The sequence below is a fragment of the Geospiza fortis genome, unplaced genomic scaffold (assembly GCF_000277835.1).
Source record: "Geospiza fortis unplaced genomic scaffold, GeoFor_1.0 scaffold165, whole genome shotgun sequence".
Classification (NCBI taxonomy): domain Eukaryota; kingdom Metazoa; phylum Chordata; class Aves; order Passeriformes; family Thraupidae; genus Geospiza; species Geospiza fortis.
The window spans coordinates 359013-379211 of NW_005054442.1; the positions used below are offsets into that span (position 1 = coordinate 359013).

General features: G+C 40.0%; 1 protein-coding gene across 1 annotated transcript in view; it reads left to right on the forward strand.

The window, feature by feature from the left end:
* NAV2 (neuron navigator 2) overlaps positions 1 to 20199 on the forward strand; it is a 208929-nt gene that overhangs the window by 98333 nt on the left and 90397 nt on the right. The window contains exons 8-11 of the mRNA XM_005427370.3: positions 1628 to 2738; positions 4986 to 5098; positions 8389 to 8497; positions 12522 to 12626. Of these exons, the coding sequence (XP_005427427.1) occupies positions 1628 to 2738; positions 4986 to 5098; positions 8389 to 8497; positions 12522 to 12626 (1438 nt within the window). The remainder of the gene's footprint in view (positions 1 to 1627; positions 2739 to 4985; positions 5099 to 8388; positions 8498 to 12521; positions 12627 to 20199) is intronic.

Genomic DNA, 20199 nt, shown 5'->3' on the forward strand with positions numbered 1-20199 from the left:
TTCTGGTTCTTCTTAATATGCAGTGGGTTGAATTCAGCAGGCTTGAGCAGAGCAGCAAGAGGCCAGATATCACTCTTTGAGATATTTGGTGGCATGATTTTCCTTCTGTGTCAAACAGGAGCAATACCCTGGAAGTGAGCAGGCTGGCACAAGCTTAAAAGCAGCGTGATTCCTGTCTGTGTCTGTAACCGAGCTCCTGATTCCTTCCAGCTCCATGTGGGTTCTTGGCCATAGGAAAAGGACTAGCAAAACGAGCCAGTATAATAGTCAGTTACTGGGTAAGAGTCCCGGAAACCTTCTGTCTTCAGTAATAGTTTTAAAAGTATCATTAGTTCCTGCTATTCCACTTTGTCCATAACCATGTGAAATGGCTGAGTTTATTATTAAGGAGTCTCTAACACTGTTAGAAACTCAGTTCTGTGCTAAGTCAGGAAGATGTATGTGACTTAAATCTTCAGTAGATCTGGTTTGGATCAGAGGAGGGAGGTTAACAGAGCCGTATCTTCACTGAGCAACTGAAAGTGAAGTAAAACAGTCCCTGTGTGGCTGCAGCAGCTCGTGATTTACAGGGCTGGATTCACAGGGCTGCTCCTGCTGCTGAGAACGCACGCTCTCCACTGCTGTTGATTTTTGAATCAAAAAAATGCAGCTCTGTATACAGTTTACTTTCGTGCTAGAGGGCAGGGAAATATAGGTAAGAGCCGTTAATCCCCAGCAGGCTGCTGGGCAGGCGAACAGACACAGATGACAAAATCTAATTGGAAACATGAGCAGTTTAACAGAAAACATATTTGTGATAATTGAGAGAGTAACATCTCCAAAAGGGAAACTCTGCAAAGAGGAACTGATTCAGAGGAGAAGTGGCCACTGGTAGGTGAGTGTGATTTTTCAAGCTCTCTTTAGGCTCGGAACTAATTTCTTAATACGAACAAATGATATTAGAAGGAACTAACTAAATAATAGATTTGTTTTCTCTGTGGGGGAGGGCTGTACAGTTACTGCCAGAAGTTTCTCTTACAGCTGTATTAGGATATGTGGTAGTACTTAATTTAGGTTCTTTACAAAAGGGTACAATTTGTTTTATTTTTGTACGTGGAGTTTTCTTCTACCTTTGCATTTTGAAGATATTACCACCCCCACCCCTAATAACTGAAAGGACTTTAGTTTTACTTTTTTCCTTACTCCTGCATTTTTTTATGTTTGAGGTTTTTCTAAGAATCGAACTTGGACAGCGAGTATTTTGCCAAAAACAGAGGGAACCCTTAGTTACAAAATAGTGCTGTGTTCTTGCTAATGAAAACATATTGTGGACTTAATAAGGGAGAGCACATTGCAGAACACATTTTGGTTTGAATTGGAAGAGATTCTTTTTCTTCCTTCTTTTTCTTGAAACAGCAAGTAAATGTAAATTATACAGTAGGAGCTCATTGCTGCTCTGCTGGGTAGGAAAAGAAAGCTGGCTTTTATTTTCTCTGAGTTTCACTGATATTGAAAATACTGATGTGTCTTTTTAATGTTATCAGTGTGAAATTCTTGATACTTCATTACAGAAAGAATCTCACAGCAGCTCTAATACCAGGTACTACCGTGTTGATTTATTGAGTTGTTTTCTGTGTTTTTTTTCCAGAGCCTGCAGACAGCACGGCCTCCCAGCCCACAGGAATGAATGAAAATGTCTCATCCTCAGTTCAAAGCTGCGGCAGTGCTGTTCCTTGCAATAACTCCTCAGCCATCCCTCAGCCCAGCTCTGCTATTAAACCTTGGCGCAGCAAGTCCCTCAGTGCCAAGCACACAGCGACGTCTTCCATGCTATCCGTGAAGCAGCCGGCAGCGGAGCCTCCAAAGCCTCCCTCGGAAATCGCCAAAGCAGCTCCCAACGCTCAGAAATCCATGCTGGAAAAGCTAAAACTCTTCAACAGCAAGGGGGGTTCCAAAGCAGGAGTGTCCGGGACAACGCCGGAGTGTCCGGGCTCTCAGGATAACAGCTGTGAAAAGCTGGAGGCGCTTCTCAGCTTTGAGGAGAGTGAAGAAATTGATGCCACCAACCAGAATTTGAACAACCTGGGATCGATGTCCAGCAGCCCCAAAATTGCACTCAAGGGAATCGCACAAAGGACTTTCAGCCGCGCACTGACTAATAAGAAAAGTTCTCCAAAGGGTAATGAGAAGGAGAAAGAGAAACAAAAAGAGAAAGAAAAGGATAAAAGTAAAGACATTACAAAGAGAACATCCATCACCGAGAAGCTGGAGCTGAAGGAGGAACCTAAAGAAGAACAGACAGCACTAACAACAACAACAACAGAGATGCCAAAAATGTCCTCCAAGATCGCAAGCTTTATCCCTAAAGGAGGGAAGCTGAACAGTGCCAAGAAGGAGGCCTCTGCCCCTTCGCACAGTGGAATACCAAAACCAGGAATGAAAAACACCACAGGGAAATCCTCAAGTGCCCCTGTTCCGGCAAAGGAAGGCGAGAGGAGCCGTGGCGGGAAAGCCAGCTCGGGGCTCTCGCATCAGAAGTCCCAGCTGGACAGCCGTCATTCCAGCTCCTCCTCCAGCCTGGCTTCCTCCGAGGGGAAGGGCATGGGGGGCCTGCACGGCAGCAGCAGCAGCCAGGCCGTGAATGGGCCCGCGGTGAGCACGCACACCACGGGCAGCAACACCGTGAGCGTGCAGCTACCTCATCCCCAGCAGCAATACAGCCACCCCAACACCGCCACCGTCGCGCCCTTCATGTACAGGTACGGCACCGCTGCCACACCCCTCCTCACACTTCTTCCCAAGGATTTCTGGGATTCACATCCTCTGAACCTCAGAGAAAGGAAAAACAGTTCTTCCCTCATTTGCTGTGCCTGTGTTTGTGCCACAGCAGAATGCAATATGGAGATTGTTTACCCAAAGTGAGGATGTTTTGTTCCCTTGCCTATCAGGACCACGTTTGTGTGTGTGTGTGTGGGGACTGTGGGTGACAGCCACAAGATTCTGGGCAGTGTGAGCAGAGTGAGTGCTTGGCAGATTCAGTTTAGATGTAATGTATGTAATATAGTATTATATAGAGTAATTAAGAGTATTATAAAGTATTTATAATACTATATTACTCTATTATATAGAGTAATATAGTATAATAAAATAATTATTTAGCCTTCTGATAAAGTGATTAATTAGCCTTCAGTGCGGTGCTGTGCAGGTGTGTGCAGAGTGAGGGCTTGGCAGATTCAGTTTAGATGTATGTAATATAGTGTAATGCAGTATAATAAAGTAATTAATTAGCCTTCTGTGCAGTGCAGTGCAGTTGTGTGCAGGATTGAGTGCTTGGCAGATTCAGTTTAGATGTATGTAATATAGTGTAATGCAGTATAATAAAGTAATTAATTAGCCTTCTGATAAGATGGAAGCCTCCTCATCATTCCTCCTTCATCAGGGCCCACAGCACAGTGGTACAGGACACATCCCTGGGGGCTGCAGGAGTGGGGTGCCCAGGAGGGGCATTCTAGACACTTCCAGGGGGGTGAAGCAGCAAGGTAAATGCTACATGATGGAGAATTCTCTTGCTTCATGTGTAGGCAATTCATGCATTTTCACAAAAACTGGTAGCACCAGACTTTGTCAACTTTGTTCATGTCTGAAGGATTATATAGATGTAATTGAACTTCATGTAACTCAACTGTCCTGTAGGATTAAGGATGGCAAACCAGATATATTTATATGAGAATAAATAATTTATTTTGATAATGATTAGACTAACAGTTCTCAATCAGAATTATTTACTGCACAGTATGGGCAGCCATGATCACTAGTATAGTATAATTAACTATTTTTGAGTCAATATCAAAGGAATGATGTTGAAGTTACATTAAAAGCAATTTTTCAGTAGAGATTGATGGTATTCACCCATACCAATGTGGGCACACCTCTTTTGCTCACCCTGCAGGATGTCCCCACTCCAGGAGGACTCTGCACACACTCAAAGGAGGGGTGTGTTAGAAGACCTTGCCATTAAAGAGTGGGATTGGGCTTTTCTAGTACAAAATGACATCAGTTCTGTGTGTCCTGGCCAGCTGTGCCAGCCCAGCATCTCCAGTTATCATTGTTGGTTCCTTTCTCAGGTACTTCACCAGGTCTGGCCCATCTTCACCTCCCTGTGGGGAGGTTGAACTCTGGGCTCAATGAGTCAGGCTGGTTTCAGCGTTATTCAACACCAAAAGCAGCAAGAGGCCCCTTCTCCTTCTGCCCCAGACAACCCTGTCAACAGGGCATTGTTCCAGTTGTTTATAACCACTCCAGGCACAGCATCCTGCTACAAGAGTCAGGTGAAATTAAGAGCATTGCAATAGTAATTCCCCACTGTGTCTTTACTTTTTTACAGCAGCACTTACCCTTGGGGCAGGAGAACTTCCAGCTGCCTGTTGGTGTGGCTCTGTGAGCAAAACACAGCACAATTAGTAGAGTGAAATGAGTCACAATATCTTACTCAAATCTGACAGTAGATCCTTACATCACCTTTCATTACCTGGCAGCCATAATATCAGACAATAAATTGGAGTTTGAAGTTGGTTTTGCCCAGTCATTTCTCTTAAAATGGAAGTGATGTTGAAGAGAACCTAGCCGGAGTGTAACGTGACATCGCATCTTCCCTGCTTTATCTTCATGCAATACAGACTTTATTGGAGAGGATCAGATTAGCTACAGCAACTGATGTTATTGATAATTAAGATACATATGGAAATCCAAGTGTTTTAAGACCCCATCTGATAAGCTGTGAAGCCTATCTTCGACTATGAATTTTTTATCTTTTACAGCTGAGTGCTTGTTTCCATTTCTAGGACATAATTCAACATGGGACTAATGAATTATGTAAAACCAGTCTGCTGGTGTGTTCTCGAGAGTGGGACAGAGTGGCTGAGGGCAGGTGCACTCATCTCATTGTTATACTTGAGGTACTTTGGATGGAGAGTGGCTGCACATCCCTGTTTTGTTTTGCTTTCCAGATCTCAGACAGACAATGAAGGGAACGTAACAGCCGAGTCCAGCACAGGAGGGGTCAGCATGGATTCTGCTCTTTATGTCAAAACTGCCCAGCCTGCCCTCGAGGACCTCTCAGGTAAGTCCTGCAGCATGACCCATTACTGGCTGTGGTCTGGTTAAACAAGAATGGGCTAGAGCAAGTTGATTTTATTCCTACTGCTATCGTTCTTAATAACTCTATTTCTCTCAGCTCTTCAGCAGTGAACTGGGTGTCAATAATTTAAACTCTAGATGCTTAAGTTCAGCACAAGTGTGCTCCCCAAATTTCTTGAAATCACCAGGAATTCTGCCTGCTTAATGAGATGTGCAGCATTTATTAGGAATAAACTACTATAAGGATCCTAAGCATTCTCAAGCATTGTTTAGTTTTAAAAAGTTCATTTCGCAGCTTACAGAACAGACTGTGTTCATTTCCTTGATGTTTTGGTTTGGAGGAATCTTACTATCACTCACATGAATCTGATCAATTTGAGAAACAGCCTTTGCACCAATAGGGCACCAAAATCCAACTACACTCTATTGTGTCCAGCATACAGAGGTTGAAGCTGGTTGTGGCTAGAATATGAGTAGTCTAAATTAGAAAGTACCTGATATATTTATCTAGAATTCCTGCTACTGTAAGTATACGCTCATTAGAAAAATAAATTAAGCTTACCAATATAACAAAGTGATTTTCAGCAACCACCTTTGGTTAGAATATACTAGATTCTACTAATGTGATCTAAAATGTGTTTTTAAAGTCACAGTCTGATCTCCTCTTGTCCCCATTTCAGCAATATCTGTGACTTTGCTTACTGTGTGCTATTGCAGGATATCTCATCTGTAGAATCTCTCAGGTTTTTTTTCCATCTACTTAGTCTTGGTGTCCCCCCCCAGTTTAATGTGGGGTTTGAAACCAAATGCCCTCCTTGGAAAAGTGATGTGGCTAAAAGTTTCATAATGAGATTCACTTCATGCTGCATTGCATATTCTATCAATACTACCTGTGTGCTGATGGCAAAGGTGAGAGGCAGAGTCACTGGAGAGGAAAAGGGCTGCAGGAATGCCTAAGTGAACCTATCTGTGTGTACAATTTTTACATAGGTGGATTAATTACGTAAAAGGCAGATAAAAGGTACAAGGGATAAAATCCTTGAGAACATTTTTGGGCTCATATTTAAAGATGAGAGTTGCAAGTAAGAAACACAATGTCCAGCTGCTTAAACTTTTTCAGCATTACCTCTTCATCATCATATTGGCTGGGCTGGATGTATTTCAGCCTGCAAACTGAGAAGTGTTTCTAGATCACAAAAGATATTTAGTCTTTAATGACAGATGTTTTGTAAGTACAAACTATTACTCAACTAGAATATGTAAGTTTTGGGATCCAGAAGCAGAAGACAGCTGAAAAACTCAAACAAGGAAGATGCAAACCCCAGCTATGCACAGCCAGACCAGACAGCAGCATCCATGGAGGGGCCTTGGGGGAAACAGAGCAAACTAAACAAAATAGTCCCTCAGCCCAAATGAATGATAAGAAATAAGGCACAGATATCTTCTCTCCCTGCATAGCAGCTATTGATGCTGTTGATTTAAAAGCACATATAAAACAAAAGAGAGCATAAGCAGGGAAAAATGGAAGCAGAATTGTTTAAGGATGCTGCCTGCTCATGAGGAGCTAAGTGATTTCAGAATTGAACTCTAGGGGCCAACTGTCCAATATCTGTCTCTAAAGTATACTTTCAATTTAAGCAGTGGAATGTCATTTAAGTGAAAATTCGGTATCAATTTAGGCATAAGAGTGATCTCAGTAGAAATTGCTTTAGTTTGTCTCCTGTGTGTTTTCCTAAGAAGTTACCTACCATTTGCCTTCACATATGTGAGAGAAATGTTCTGTAAAAGAGCACTGTGACATTTGTTAAGCTAAAGACCTATAAATATTTTATGGTTTTTACTACAAAAATTTGTAGATCCATGAGTATAGAAAATGTTTTCTCTCCCAGAGACCCTCTGGCTAAAGTAATCAGTCTTGTTAGGTGGATGTTTTCAGTCCAGCCAGACCATAATTGTTTGACCCTCTGGCTTAAGTGAATTGTAACTCAAGGAGGTGGTTTCCCAGAGAGCAGAGACTGATTAAAAGAAAAATGCTTACATGGGCACTAAGCACTTTGGGGTCAGTAGTTTGTAGCACTGCTGCTTTGCAGGCAAGAGTGTGTGAATGGGTTTTTCTGTGCCACCAATGTGACATCTTTTAGAAACATGAAATTTAAAGCAGAGAATGTAGAAAGTTCCAACAACAGCTTTTTTTATCTTGTTCGTCACATTTCTGATGTGTGTAATATATAGATATCCATCTAAACTAACAATTGTGTGGGTGCCCAGCATCCTAGCAGCTCAAAAATGCATCACATGTACAGAGAAGGCTGATACAAAATGTGAAAATTTTACATTTACTGTAGTATTTTCTTTAGTCATGAGTTGTAAACCCTTTAGAATGAAATAATTCCCTTCTGTACCCAACAGAAGCTTTGTGACAGTTTTTTGGAGGTTTACTGTTCCAGCTTTCAGCTTACAAAGAATAGGCTGGCACTACTAGAAATTCACTTCTCTTTAGCCTCTTAGAGGATTTAACTCTATAAAGCTCAGTGAGGTAGCGACCAAAGCATTTCTGAATTGACAGCTGAGAGCACGTAAATAAATTATGCTGAAGCACTAATTAAATTATTTATTTGACAAAAGGAAATTATGCTGAAACAGTAGGAAGACTTTATTTTTTGTGTACATAAACTCTACTTTTAAGGAACAGGACATGAGTGTGTTTTAGAACAAAGTATTTAAAGAACAGGATTTCTAAATGCCATGAAAACTAAGTCATCCCCCAACTTTGTGTCATGTAGCACATTTTAGGAACAGTAACTGTGTTATCTTGACAAGCAAAACCTTTTGTTCTTTTACCTGAATCATCACTCAGCATGGAGCAGCCACCCAGTTAGGACAGTTTAGTTTGTGGAAAGCTCTTACTGTAGGACAAAGAAGATCTAGTGAAAACACAGCATTGGAGAAATTGCCTGTGTCAGGTTAATGTTAATTGTGTCAATATATGAGATGGAAAGGGTAGTATTGATGGAGTGTGTATTCTAATGAGGTTGAAAGTTAACCAGAATTTGAACTGGGTCAGCAATATCTCAACGGCAGCAATGAGAGCAACCCTGCAGGGCTCATTTCAGTGAGGATGTGATGGCAGCAGGTGCCTATTGAGGGGAATGGAATCTCAATCAAACCAGCTTAGAAAGTCAGAAAAAAGTGCATTTGAGTCAGACACGGACAGCAGCTTAGTTCTGTACTGTTCCCTGCCTGGTCCTTACTCATGGCTTCCTTTCCCTGCAGGAGAGGATCCTGAGACGCGGCGGCTGCGGACGGTGAAGAACATCGCTGACCTGCGGCAGAACCTGGAGGAAACCATGTCCAGCTTGCGGGGAACCCAGGTCACCCACAGGTAAGGGCAATTCTGGGTTCCTAACAAAAGGGAAACCACTCTTTACAACTCCCTGAAAGGTGGCTCTTCTCAGGTGGGGTTGATCTCCTTCTCCAGGCAGCACTGACAAAACAGGAGGACACAGTCTCAAGCTGCACCAAGGGAAATACAGGTTGGATTTTAGGAAAGAGTTTTATCACAGAAAGGGTGATAAAGTACTGGAATGGCTGCCCAGGGAGGTGGTGGAGTCACCATCCCTGGGTGTGTTTAAACAAAGCCTGGATGTGGCACTGGGTGCCAGGGTTTAGTTGAGGTGTTAGGGCATGGGTTGGACTGGATGATCTTGGAGGTCTCTTCCAGCCTAGTGATTCTGTGAATTCTGCTCCTACTTTACATCTCTTACACCTGGGCTGCATCCTTAGAAAAATTATTAACACTGACAGTGGGAGATACTGATCTTGTAATTTTTATCTTTAATGCACAGAATTTGAATAATGTTTGCTAGTTACTGAGATGTATGAAGAGGAATTATATGATGGCATGGGGTGTGTATTGACTCAAAGGTCAAGAATAATCACTTCTCGTTAAATGTGTGAGGTGATGTTTGAATATAAGTTACAGTTTAAAATGTTTCTTTTTACTATTGAGTAACTTCAGTGCATTACACCTCTCTCCCCCTATGTGTAATATTTTGTTTAAATAAGAGGTGAACCATGCTTCACCCATATTATCAAGTGCATAACTTAAATTCCTGACCAAACTTTAGGCAAACAAGTTCGTCTAATATTGTTAGCCATCCCCTGAATGTAACTGCTTTTTTTTTTGGTAAAGCAACATTTGAAAATCTTCAGCAATATTTAAAATATGCTGGAAATAAACAAAGATTGCTATTACATTTAAGCATTATGTGAGTTAGATCTTTGCAGTGTTGAACAGGAAGTTTTGGAGAATAAGCTTTGTTGTTTTATGTTTGGCCTATAATGAGGTCGGGGTCCTACCTAATGCTTGGTGCCTTATGTACCCCAGCCCTACATGAGTTTATTGGGGGAAAACTTTGTGTTTTGGCTTTGCATCTGAAACTGAAGCAGAGCTTGCAAAGATGAACTCCCAAAGCTGTTTTTCCTTGCAAATGTCAATTAATGTGACAGCTCTTCGTGGTTTAATTACTTTAACCAGAGAATACAGAAGTTTTTGGTTATATGTAACATCGGGAATGGTATTATTTTTACTAATATCCACAATAAGTAAAAAAAGTGGCACTTAGTTGAGCAGGAAAGGAAAAGAGGAGCTCATGTGGGTAAGAGAAGTTGCAGCTAGGGATTAGCCTCCAATAAATTAACTACAATTCAGCTATGAGTATTTAGGGTGTAGTCTTGCAATCTGTACACATCACCTGAAAACTCATGGTGTAGTCCCATTTTTAGGGTTTCATATATAAATATTACCAATATTTAAATATATATATATAACTCATTAATATATGAGTAATTTATTGTTTTTTCTGATTTTGGTTTGAACATCTTCGAAGCAGTTCATATTTCACTATTGATTTGTTAATATACAAAATATATCCTGAAGAAAAAAAATTGACCTTTCTTCTTTTTTTCATTTACTCCTCTTCATCTTGGAGAAATAGTTTCCATTTGGTGCTGGACACATCTCCAGAGTTAAAATTATCATGGAAGCAGACAATAAAAGGAAATATATCAGAAAAATAGAACTTCAGCAGGTTTTCCTTTAGCAGCTTATTATCCCACTCCCTTGCCTAGACTGGCAAAACCGTAGCGTAATGGAGTTGTGTGCTTGATGATCACAAAGTTACACTTTGATACGGTGGATAATCCATTAAAAAGTCCTGCTTAAGTCTTTTGACGTGTATGTAGAGCACCTGGTTGCCTGGGTGCAAGAGTCTCTTTAGGATCATTGGGGAAGGACCTGAAACGTGAAAAGAAAGGATCTCCCCAAGTGCTGCAGCAGTCAATTTTTAGCGCTGTTACATACAGTCAGTAACTTGGTGAGTGTCCAGAGACTTGGGAGCACCTGAAATCTCACACGGTGTTCCGTGTAAGAGCCACATTTGATCCAGTGCATCTGAGGCCTTGGGGTGGCTACCTGGAGCAAAGGCTAGACAAGATTAAGGGAATAAAGTGGGTATTTATTAAAGGCCTTCAAACAGGCACCCCCTTGGGCAGTCAGAAGCCTTCCAGAGGCTACACCCAAGATGGAAGATGGCCACGAGTTTTTCAGACAGTTATAAGTTTGGTGGTTAATTCTCCAATTACATATTGGTGGTTAATTCTCCAATTACAGCTTCAGGTAATGAAGTCATATATTCCCCCAGTTTGCTCCCCCTCAATTCACCTTTGTTTATATTTTTGGGCCCTGAGGCAGTGAGGTGTCTTTGAATTTCAGGTCTAGAGGGATCTTTTTGTCTACCTCAGAGACACCTTTGGCTAGCTGGATGTTGCAGCTAGGCCCTTGGAGGCAAGTCCAGGCATGCAGGAGCTCAGGTTTACCTTTGGTGGGGAAGCTTTAAGGCGAGGTGAAGGAAAGGAGTCGGTTCTGATGGAGGGTTTGGATCCAGAGCTTTATTCTGGCCCACAGGCCTCTGAATCCAGCAACAGCTCCAACAGAACCTCCCGAAGCGTGTGGTTGCTGTTCCTTTTAAGCCTGGGGAGAGGGGGAGGGAAGGAGTAGGGATCTCACCAACCACGTAAGGGGGGGATGTCTCAGGGGACAAATGGCACCTGGATGGCCCAATGTCCCCAGGGCTGAGAGGCATCTTTTGAGCTCTGCCAATCACTCAACGCCCTTTCTGGAATGCCAGGACCAACAGACAGCACTCAGCAAGGGGCAAGTGAGGGGGAAGGAGAGGTGGCTGACACACCTGGGGAAGAAATCTACAGGGAGAAACCCGAGGTATCTGAGGCAAACCATGACATCACACCGCAACATCTCCCCCTTCTTTTGTTTAAAATGAAGAGGACTGGGTTTGGGGCGCAGAATGCTTGCCAAACCACGGTTGGTAAATTGGTTCCTCCTTTTCAGGAGGTTCAGTGTTTTCCACTGAGGCTTCCATGTCATCCATTGGAGCACTAAGGGCTTCCAAAAGGTAGACTTCAGGAGGGGAAGATGAGCTTGAAGTTAGCTTGTAAACCATGCGCTTGATTAGTCTGAAAACAATGCTAACAACTACAATAACAATAACTAGAATAAACAATACTAAAACTAGACCAAAATGTGAAGTCAGTCAACTGACACTTTATATGGAGTTTAGAGTTATACACTAAACTTTATATGGAGTTTAGATTTATACACTAAAGCAGTACAGGATTTGCAACATCTAAAAGCTAAAACCCTAAGGGATTTTATCCCCATCTCTCCCTTCAAGCACCTTGGAGACCACGTTTGACAGCAACGTCACCACCGAGATCAGCGGCCGCAGCATCCTCAGCCTGACGGGGCGGCCGACGCCGCCCTCCCCGCACAGACAGCACTCAGCAAGGGGCAAGTGAGGGGGAAGGAGAGGTGGCTGACACACCTGGGGAAGAAATCTACAGGGAGAAACCCGAGGTATCTGAGGCAAACCATGACATCACACCGCAACATCTCCCCCTTCTTTTGTTTAAAATGAAGAGGACTGGGTTTGGGGCGCAGAATGCTTGCCAAACCACGGTTGGTAAATTGGTTCCTCCTTTTCAGGAGGTTCAGTGTTTTCCACTGAGGCTTCCATGTGTCATCCATGAGCACTAAGGGCTTCCAAAAGGTAGACTTCAGGAGGGGAAGATGAGCTTGAAGTTAGCTTGTAAACCATGCGCTTGATTAGTCTGAAAACAATGCTAACAACTACAATAACAATAACTAGAATAAACAATACTAAAACTAGACCAAAATGTGAAGTCAGTCAACTGACACTTTATATGGAGTTTAGAGTTATACACTAAACTTTATATGGAGTTTAGATTTATACACTAAAGCAGTACAGGATTTGCAACATCTAAAAGCTAAAACCCTAAGGGATTTTATCCCCATCTCTCCCTTCAAGCACCTTGGAGACCACGTTTGACAGCAACGTCACCACCGAGATCAGCGGCCGCAGCATCCTCAGCCTGACGGGGCGGCCGACGCCGCTGTCCTGGCGGCTGGGCCAGTCCAGCCATTATATAATATTTAAATTTGCTTAATATTATATAATAATATATATTATATCAATAGACTTATAATAGATATATCTATATCTATTATATAATTATATTACCTATAAAATTTGCCTAATATTATAAAATAATATCATTTCTTTTGGTTAATATTATATAATATTTAAATTTGCTTAATATTATATAATAATATATATTATATCAATAGACTTATAATAGATATATCTATATCTATTATATAATTATATTACCTATAAAATTTGCCTAATATTATAAAATAATATCATTTCTTTTGGTTAATATTATATAATATTTAAATTTGCTTAATATTATATAATAATATATATTATATCAATAGACTTATAATAGATATATCTATATCTATTATATAATTATATTACCTATAAAATTTGCCTAATATTATAAAATAATATCATTTCTTTTGGTTAATATTATATAATATTTAAATTTGCTTAATATTATATAATAATATATATTATATCAATAGACTTATAATAGATATATCTATATCTATTATATAATTATATTACCTATAAAATTTGCCTAATATTATAAAATAATATCATTTCTTTTGGTTAATATTATATAATATTTAAATTTGCTTAATATTATATAATAATATATATTATATCAATAGACTTATAATAGATATATCTATATCTATTATATAATTATATTACCTATAAAATTTGCCTAATATTATAAAATAATATCATTTCTTTTGGTTAATATTATATAATATTTAAATTTGCTTAATATTATATAATAATATATATTATATCAATAGACTTATAATAGATATATCTATATCTATTATATAATTATATTACCTATAAAATTTGCCTAATATTATAAAATAATATCATTTCTTTTGGTTAATATTATATAATATTTAAATTTGCTTAATATTATATAATAATATATATTATATCAATAGACTTATAATAGATATATCTATTATATAATTATATTACCTATAAAATTTGCCTAATATTATAAAATAATATCATTTCTTTTGGTTAATATTATATAATATTTAAATTTGCTTAATATTATATAATAATATTCTCTCATTTGCTTCTCCTGGGAAGATGAGAAGCCTTAGAGAAAATATTATCTCATAATATAATATTATCTAATTTGGTTAATATTATATAATACTAAAATTTGTTTAAAATTATATAAGAATAGTCTCTCATTTGCTTCTCCTGTGTTTGCTGCTTTGGAATGTGGTCTGGAGAGCATTTACCAACAGGTGCATGTTTGATTGGTTCCATGTGAATTGTTTTTACTCAATGACCAATCACCATCAGCTGTGTTGGACACTGAGGAGTCAGTCACGAGTTTTTATTATCATTCTTGTTAAGCCTTCTGTCTGTATCCTTCTCTCTTTCTTTAGTACAGTTTTAGTACAGCATTCTTTAATATAAATACATAAAATAATAAATCAGCCTTCTGAGAACATGGAGTCAGATTCTCATCTCTCACCTTGTCCTGGGGACCCCAGCAAACTCAAGAACTCTGTTTATAGCCCTGTATTTCCGTGATTATTTTGAGAAATAAAAGCCAACACCAAAGATATTCTACTCATTTTAATAGGCCTTTGGAGAGACAACTCGTTATCACAGAGGGATTTAAACAAAATTCAAGTTTTTAAGCCCATGTTAAGAAAGTATCCCTAGATGTGAAGATATTCAGGCACGTGATTGAACGTTTTCCAGAGTCAAGACTCACAGTGGTTGCAACATTGATTTGTGCCCACGAGATGGAGGGAGTGAGGCACATTTTATACTTAGCTGAACTCTCCTGCTGCCTCAACTCTGACAGGTTATTTTGCTGTAAGGAAGTGAGTTTGCCTCTCTGTGCTGGGCAAAATAGCAATACGAGGTAGAAAATGTTTCAAGAACCAGTCAGTATGCAGAAATATGAAGTGATAGACAATTATTAACAAGGTTTTACATCAGTATTTTATCTCTGCCTTGAGTGGAAGAAGCATTTTTTCTTTGCTCCAAACTCAGTTTTCAATTCGTCTACTTTCAGTTCCTACTATAAAAGTAATTTTTTCTTAGCTCAAGTACATTAGCATTGGATTTATGTTAAAAATTATCTTGGAGATTTAAATGGTTTGGTGTTTTGTTTGTTTTTTCTTGTTTGGTTTGGTGGGTTTTTTGTTTGTTTCTTTGTTTCTGTGAGGTTTGGTTTTGGGTTTTGTTTGTTTGTTTGTTTGTTTGTTGGTTTGGTTTAGATTTTTTTTTGTGGCAGTCCTGTCTGACCATCTTGCATCTTCTGCTTTTTTGTAATTTTTTTTTTTATTAGTGACATTTCTAGTGCTGTTGGCTTTTTTAAAAGACATAATGTCTCTTACTGGAATCCAGCTGCTGCTTTGTCATTAACTTAACAGTTCAGTTACACCATCTGGAAGCCTCTATTAATTCTGCCTGTTATGAATATTTGGATATTTTCACACTTTTTGAGAAGTCAGACACCGTCTTTATACGCTTCATTAGGGAAGCATATAGTAAAGTAGCTGATGCAAAAATCAGTGTGAAATTCTGTTTCAGATAAAACACCAGTAGCTGTTGCTGCATTAATAATACATCAAATCTCTAAAGCACACTGTGTTTTCCTCATATACATCAACTTACACCTGGATTTTGTAATGTTTTTTGTAGGAACAGTTACTGCTTTTCCTCTGGACTATGAATTCCATTTAAATTTGTGGCTGTAGTTTTGGTCTGGAAGCAAGGAAAGTAAATTCTAAGTAGCACTGTGGTTTCCATAAAACACCTTGAGTGGTAGTTGAGAATTACCCCTGGCAGAACTGTTTCAGCTCAGACTTCTGCTGCTCAGAGAGCAGCCCCAGTCTTTGCAGACCTTAGTGTATAAAATTCAGATTCCAGGTTGAGGAAAAGGAAAGAATAGAAAAGCTGTCAAATTTATTAATGATTTAGGCAGAGAAATCTGTACCTTCACTCATCTCTGTGTATCATTTCCTTTTCTGTGTCTGGTCATCCTGCAGGGTAAAAATTGGGAGTCTCCATAGTCTGAAAGTACAAGAGTGGTGTTTAGATTCTGGGCAAGAAAATGGTTTTGCCAGTTGGTGCCTCTGTCACCAAAGCAGTGAGTTATATACCTGGAATGATTAACATAGCAGAAGAGTCATATACTCTGCCCTACCTCACTCCTGGCCTTGAGTGCTGGGATATCTTTAATTGAGTATCTGACTCTTTTTTCCCCACTAGTTTTTAAAGGAGTGAGATACTTTTCACTTTTTACTCATGTAGTAGCCACATACTGATAAATGAGATCTCAATTTAAGCTTCTTAGAACAAGAAATGTGTACAAGTAAATTTTCTTTTCCACATCTTTTGCCTTTAGCTACAGGAGTCTATTTTGCTAAATAGTGTGGGTTGATTTGTCAATTCATATAGCACTGTTGGAGTCATTGACTAATTTCCAGTTGGTATTGTAGGTAAATCCATTCTTGGAAAGATGCAGCTCCATTTCCAGGTTGTGGACAGGGTTTGGAGATGGGCAGTTTGGGGTTCCTCTACTTGCTGCACTTGTGGGCATTTGGAGGGAACCTTGCTGCAAGCAGCCCCACAAGCCTGGGGTTGCAGTCTATGGAGGGTAATCATGTGAGAAGGGAATATTGCAGTATTAAATTGCAATAACAGCATTCCAATATTAATGGAGAAGGATAAAAAGATAAGGTTATTACCTTTGGTGACCCCTGATGACGCTGGGTTGCCATCTCCAGCGTGAGCAGATGTTTGGTAGTCTTTTCTGTAAGTTATGTTCCCCAATGTGTGTTTAATTCAAATAGTAAGAAAAAATAGGATGGCATTGTGTTTTTGTGGGAGAAGAATAATAAACTGCTTAGAAATCAGAGAGGTTGCTTGTAAAGAAAGCATCCGTGTGACTTGCTGCAGAACAAATCACTAAGATCAATGGTAGGGCAAACAGGCTCAACATTTCCAGAAGCCCAGCTACACTCTGTGCAGAGCAGCACAAGAGGGTATTTAGAGCATGAATAGCTCTTTATTAGCTGGTATGTGTTTCACTTTGTCATTTTTCAGAATTGCTACAATCCCAGAGTCTGAAAACCTTGGATCTGTGTTTTCATTGGCAAACTGATAGGGAAGGAAGCCAAAATATTTGCTACAGCCAAAATAAATCCAATAGCCAAGAAAAACTAGTTTAGCCCTGTGATCCTGGTGCTTTCTCTGAAATGTACTGGGTCATGGGAAGCTTCATTTGGCCTCCCTTAATGAGTCTGCTCAAGCAGAGCTCTGGCAGACACCAGGATTGCTTTCTTAGGGTTAAGGAAGAGAATCTTTGCCAAAGGGACAGAGAACAGCTCTTAAACTAAGCAAGTCTCTAGGGGGTGGATCAAAGGTAAGAAGTTGCCTTTTTGCAGGGTCTAAAACATAACCCAGTGATGAAGCAGCAGGAGCGGGATTTGTGTGAGCTGGGGAGTGAGCACCCAACTCCACTCCTCTGGTGGCTGACTGAGCTGGAAGCTGAGAGCCTCATTGGAAGGTGGCACCGCAGAGCCCAGAATTGCCTCCCCTCTCTACCCTAAAGATTGTCCCAAGTGGAGGATGTTAATTCTCATGGATCTTTTGCATTTGTTCAGAAGGTTTTTATCCACTTCAGTCCCCCTCTGGCTACTAACATACATATTCCTACCTTTTTTTTTTTTGTCTCCTTAGCCCCAGTTTTCTCTAATGAGATGTAGAGTTAATTTCCTTTATATCTCTTATTGGAATGCAGCAACAGGGCTGTTGATAAAAAAAGAAAAAAGCCTTTTATAATTATTTTCTTTTCATTTGATTAATCCTCTGTCCCTGTTTTCATTACCTGAAGTGTGCAGCTTTCTATGCAGAATTAACAGCGTGGATACACTGATTAGTGCTGGTCACAGGTTTTCTCAGGAAATGGCTTTGGGTCTGCAAACACACCTTTGTCAAAATCATTTTTTTGCAGAAGCATGGCTGTTCCAGCTGTGTTCTAACAATGGTCGGGGCGCTGCGCTAAAATTCTCCTTGCAGCCACCTCCTGTGGGTGCAGTGGTTATTGTTGGGGGATACATTTTACTATTTTATTAATCTCCCCATATTTGATGATTTTGTGGTGATATATTCCCATTCCACATGTCTGTTTCTATAACTTCCTAATGTGTTTGCATGCACAATCCTCATAGGGTTATGATTGCTTCTTGTTTATTCAAACCTTTATGCTCCCTGGGGATTGTTTAACAAGCACTGGGAGCAGTTGAATTTGGAACATGCACGAAGGATGCTAAAAGGGACAACAGGCCACTTTGGGCTGGGGACTCAGACTCTGCCCCTGCTTCTGCTCAGGTCTCAAACTCACCCAGAAGCACTGTGCCCTTCACGGACCACAACCATCATTGAAGAAGAGTTCTGAAGTAGGCTTACATTTAGGAGTTACATCTGTTGGGAGGCAAAAAAGAGCTGAAGTTGAGGACTGATTTCACTGAACATTGAAGTGTAGTTGGTGTTTGTAGGATTCTTGCAGCTGTTCCGTGGTTTTGTCATATTTAAAAGTCAGACAGTGACGCATTTTCTTTAGATGTCAGGGTCACAGGTGGTATAACAGACCTCCCCTAGGGCTGAGGTTTCACAGGAGGAGGAGGACTCTGCAGTTTGCTGCTAATGAGAGTTTGTTGTTGGTAACAGCAAGTGAGGGAAACCCTTTCCTTCTAAGCTGTCTGCAGCAGAAGTGGTTCCTGCTCCAGGTAACTTGTGGCTGGCTGGAAATCAGGGGTGCCTGATCTAATCTTGGTCTGAGTGAGAATTTGGGTGCTCTGTGCATTGGTTCAATGCTCTGTCTCTAGGCTTTTCTGACCTGTATCTTTCCATCGTTATTACCACTATATTCTTTCTGTACACTTTGGGTTACTGTGGGTTAGTCATTTACTGGACACTGCTCTTTAAATGATATGGTTTTAGTGATAAGCTTTCATCTAAATGCAGTGGATGAGTGAAAATTCCTTTTATGGCTCTAGCACTTCAACATGTCTAAAGACTCATTAGGAGGTTTATGTTATTTTTGTTCTGTGTTTGAGCAGAGTGTTTATTTGAACTGCCTTTCATCTTGCTAGGGCTGACTATTTCTACATTGTGATCTTTTCAACATTGCAGAATAGTATCTGTATATGGTAAAAGGATAATTAACACCAATAATGAAGCAAACTCAAAAGTCTGACTTTCATGAAAAGGAATAAGAAAACATTAATTTCTGACTTAATAGCAAACAAGTTTGCAACTGAGTTTGGATTTAAAGTTAGAGATTACTTGGTGCTGTGAAAATGAAAAGAAAAAATTATGGCAGATGTTTAAATAAAGATAGTATTTTAATTCCAAGAACTGTACTTGCAGTTCTTTGCAGGAGTATGATATTGCACAAGCATATTCAATATTATTAATTTTGTATAGTGTTTTAAGTATTCTTAAATATTGTACTCACTTCAGGAGTAGTTCTTGTGTCAGCTTCATCCATAAGACAGTGTTTATCATTTATTTCATGTGATATTTCAGATCATATGCTCTCATAGAACTTTCCTTGCAGTGTGATTCAGCATAGGAAGACAACGTAGGCCTATGAGTTATAACCTTATACATCAGCTTTTTTTTTTCAGTATAATGGTAAAATACCCATGTTAGGTGATATGTAGTGTTAATCAAGACAGTGAGTGCAGTAGCTGTGGTGTTTTATGTTTGTTTACTTCTACACACTGACCTACTGTTAACAATTACCAAAATACCATTTAATAACAGTTATCCCATTTTGGGCTTTTTTCTTGTAAGAAACACCTCAGCAGTGTTTGAACTGCTGCATCAGTGCCAGCAGGTTGTTGTAATTTGAGTGTAGGGACAAAATAGGGTCCCTATCCGGGGCTAGCCAGTAGAGGGGGATGCAGTCATTCACACTGTGTTGATGTGGATCATCTGCAGGGAAAGATTGGGCAGGAGGGAATAATCCAAAGTCACTGTGGAGTTACTCTTGCTCTGCTGTTGATGCTGCTGAGAACCTCTAGAGAAGCTGCACCCGCTCCTTAATCCTGTTTGGTCACAGGTCATTCCTCTCCTGAACAGAATTGAAGAGGGTGCTGAAAAATGGATCGCTTATTCTATAGCTTAGCTCAGTGATTTTCATTGAAATGGACTCTGAGAAGGAATTTAGGCATTGAAATCAAAATTGGCACGTGCAAAGCCCCATTGAACAACTGCCTGATTCTCGTGGCCTTCAGCTGCTTGGTGGGTGTGAGTTTCCACCTGTGTTTCCCTGGGGTCCAGAGTGGCATTTGCACACCTGAAAGGATTTGAGTTCCTGTCTTGTTTCCGGTCTTACTCCTGCCATGGGCTGTCTGGGCTGACTAGATTTTAAAAGGAGTTTTAAAAGCTGTGGTGGAGCAGGCTTCCTCCTTGAGGTAAAGGTGAATTTGTGGTGAGGGTGCCCTTGGCTGACAGATGGAGTGAGTGTTGGAAAGAGGATCATGCACTGGAGACTCTCCTC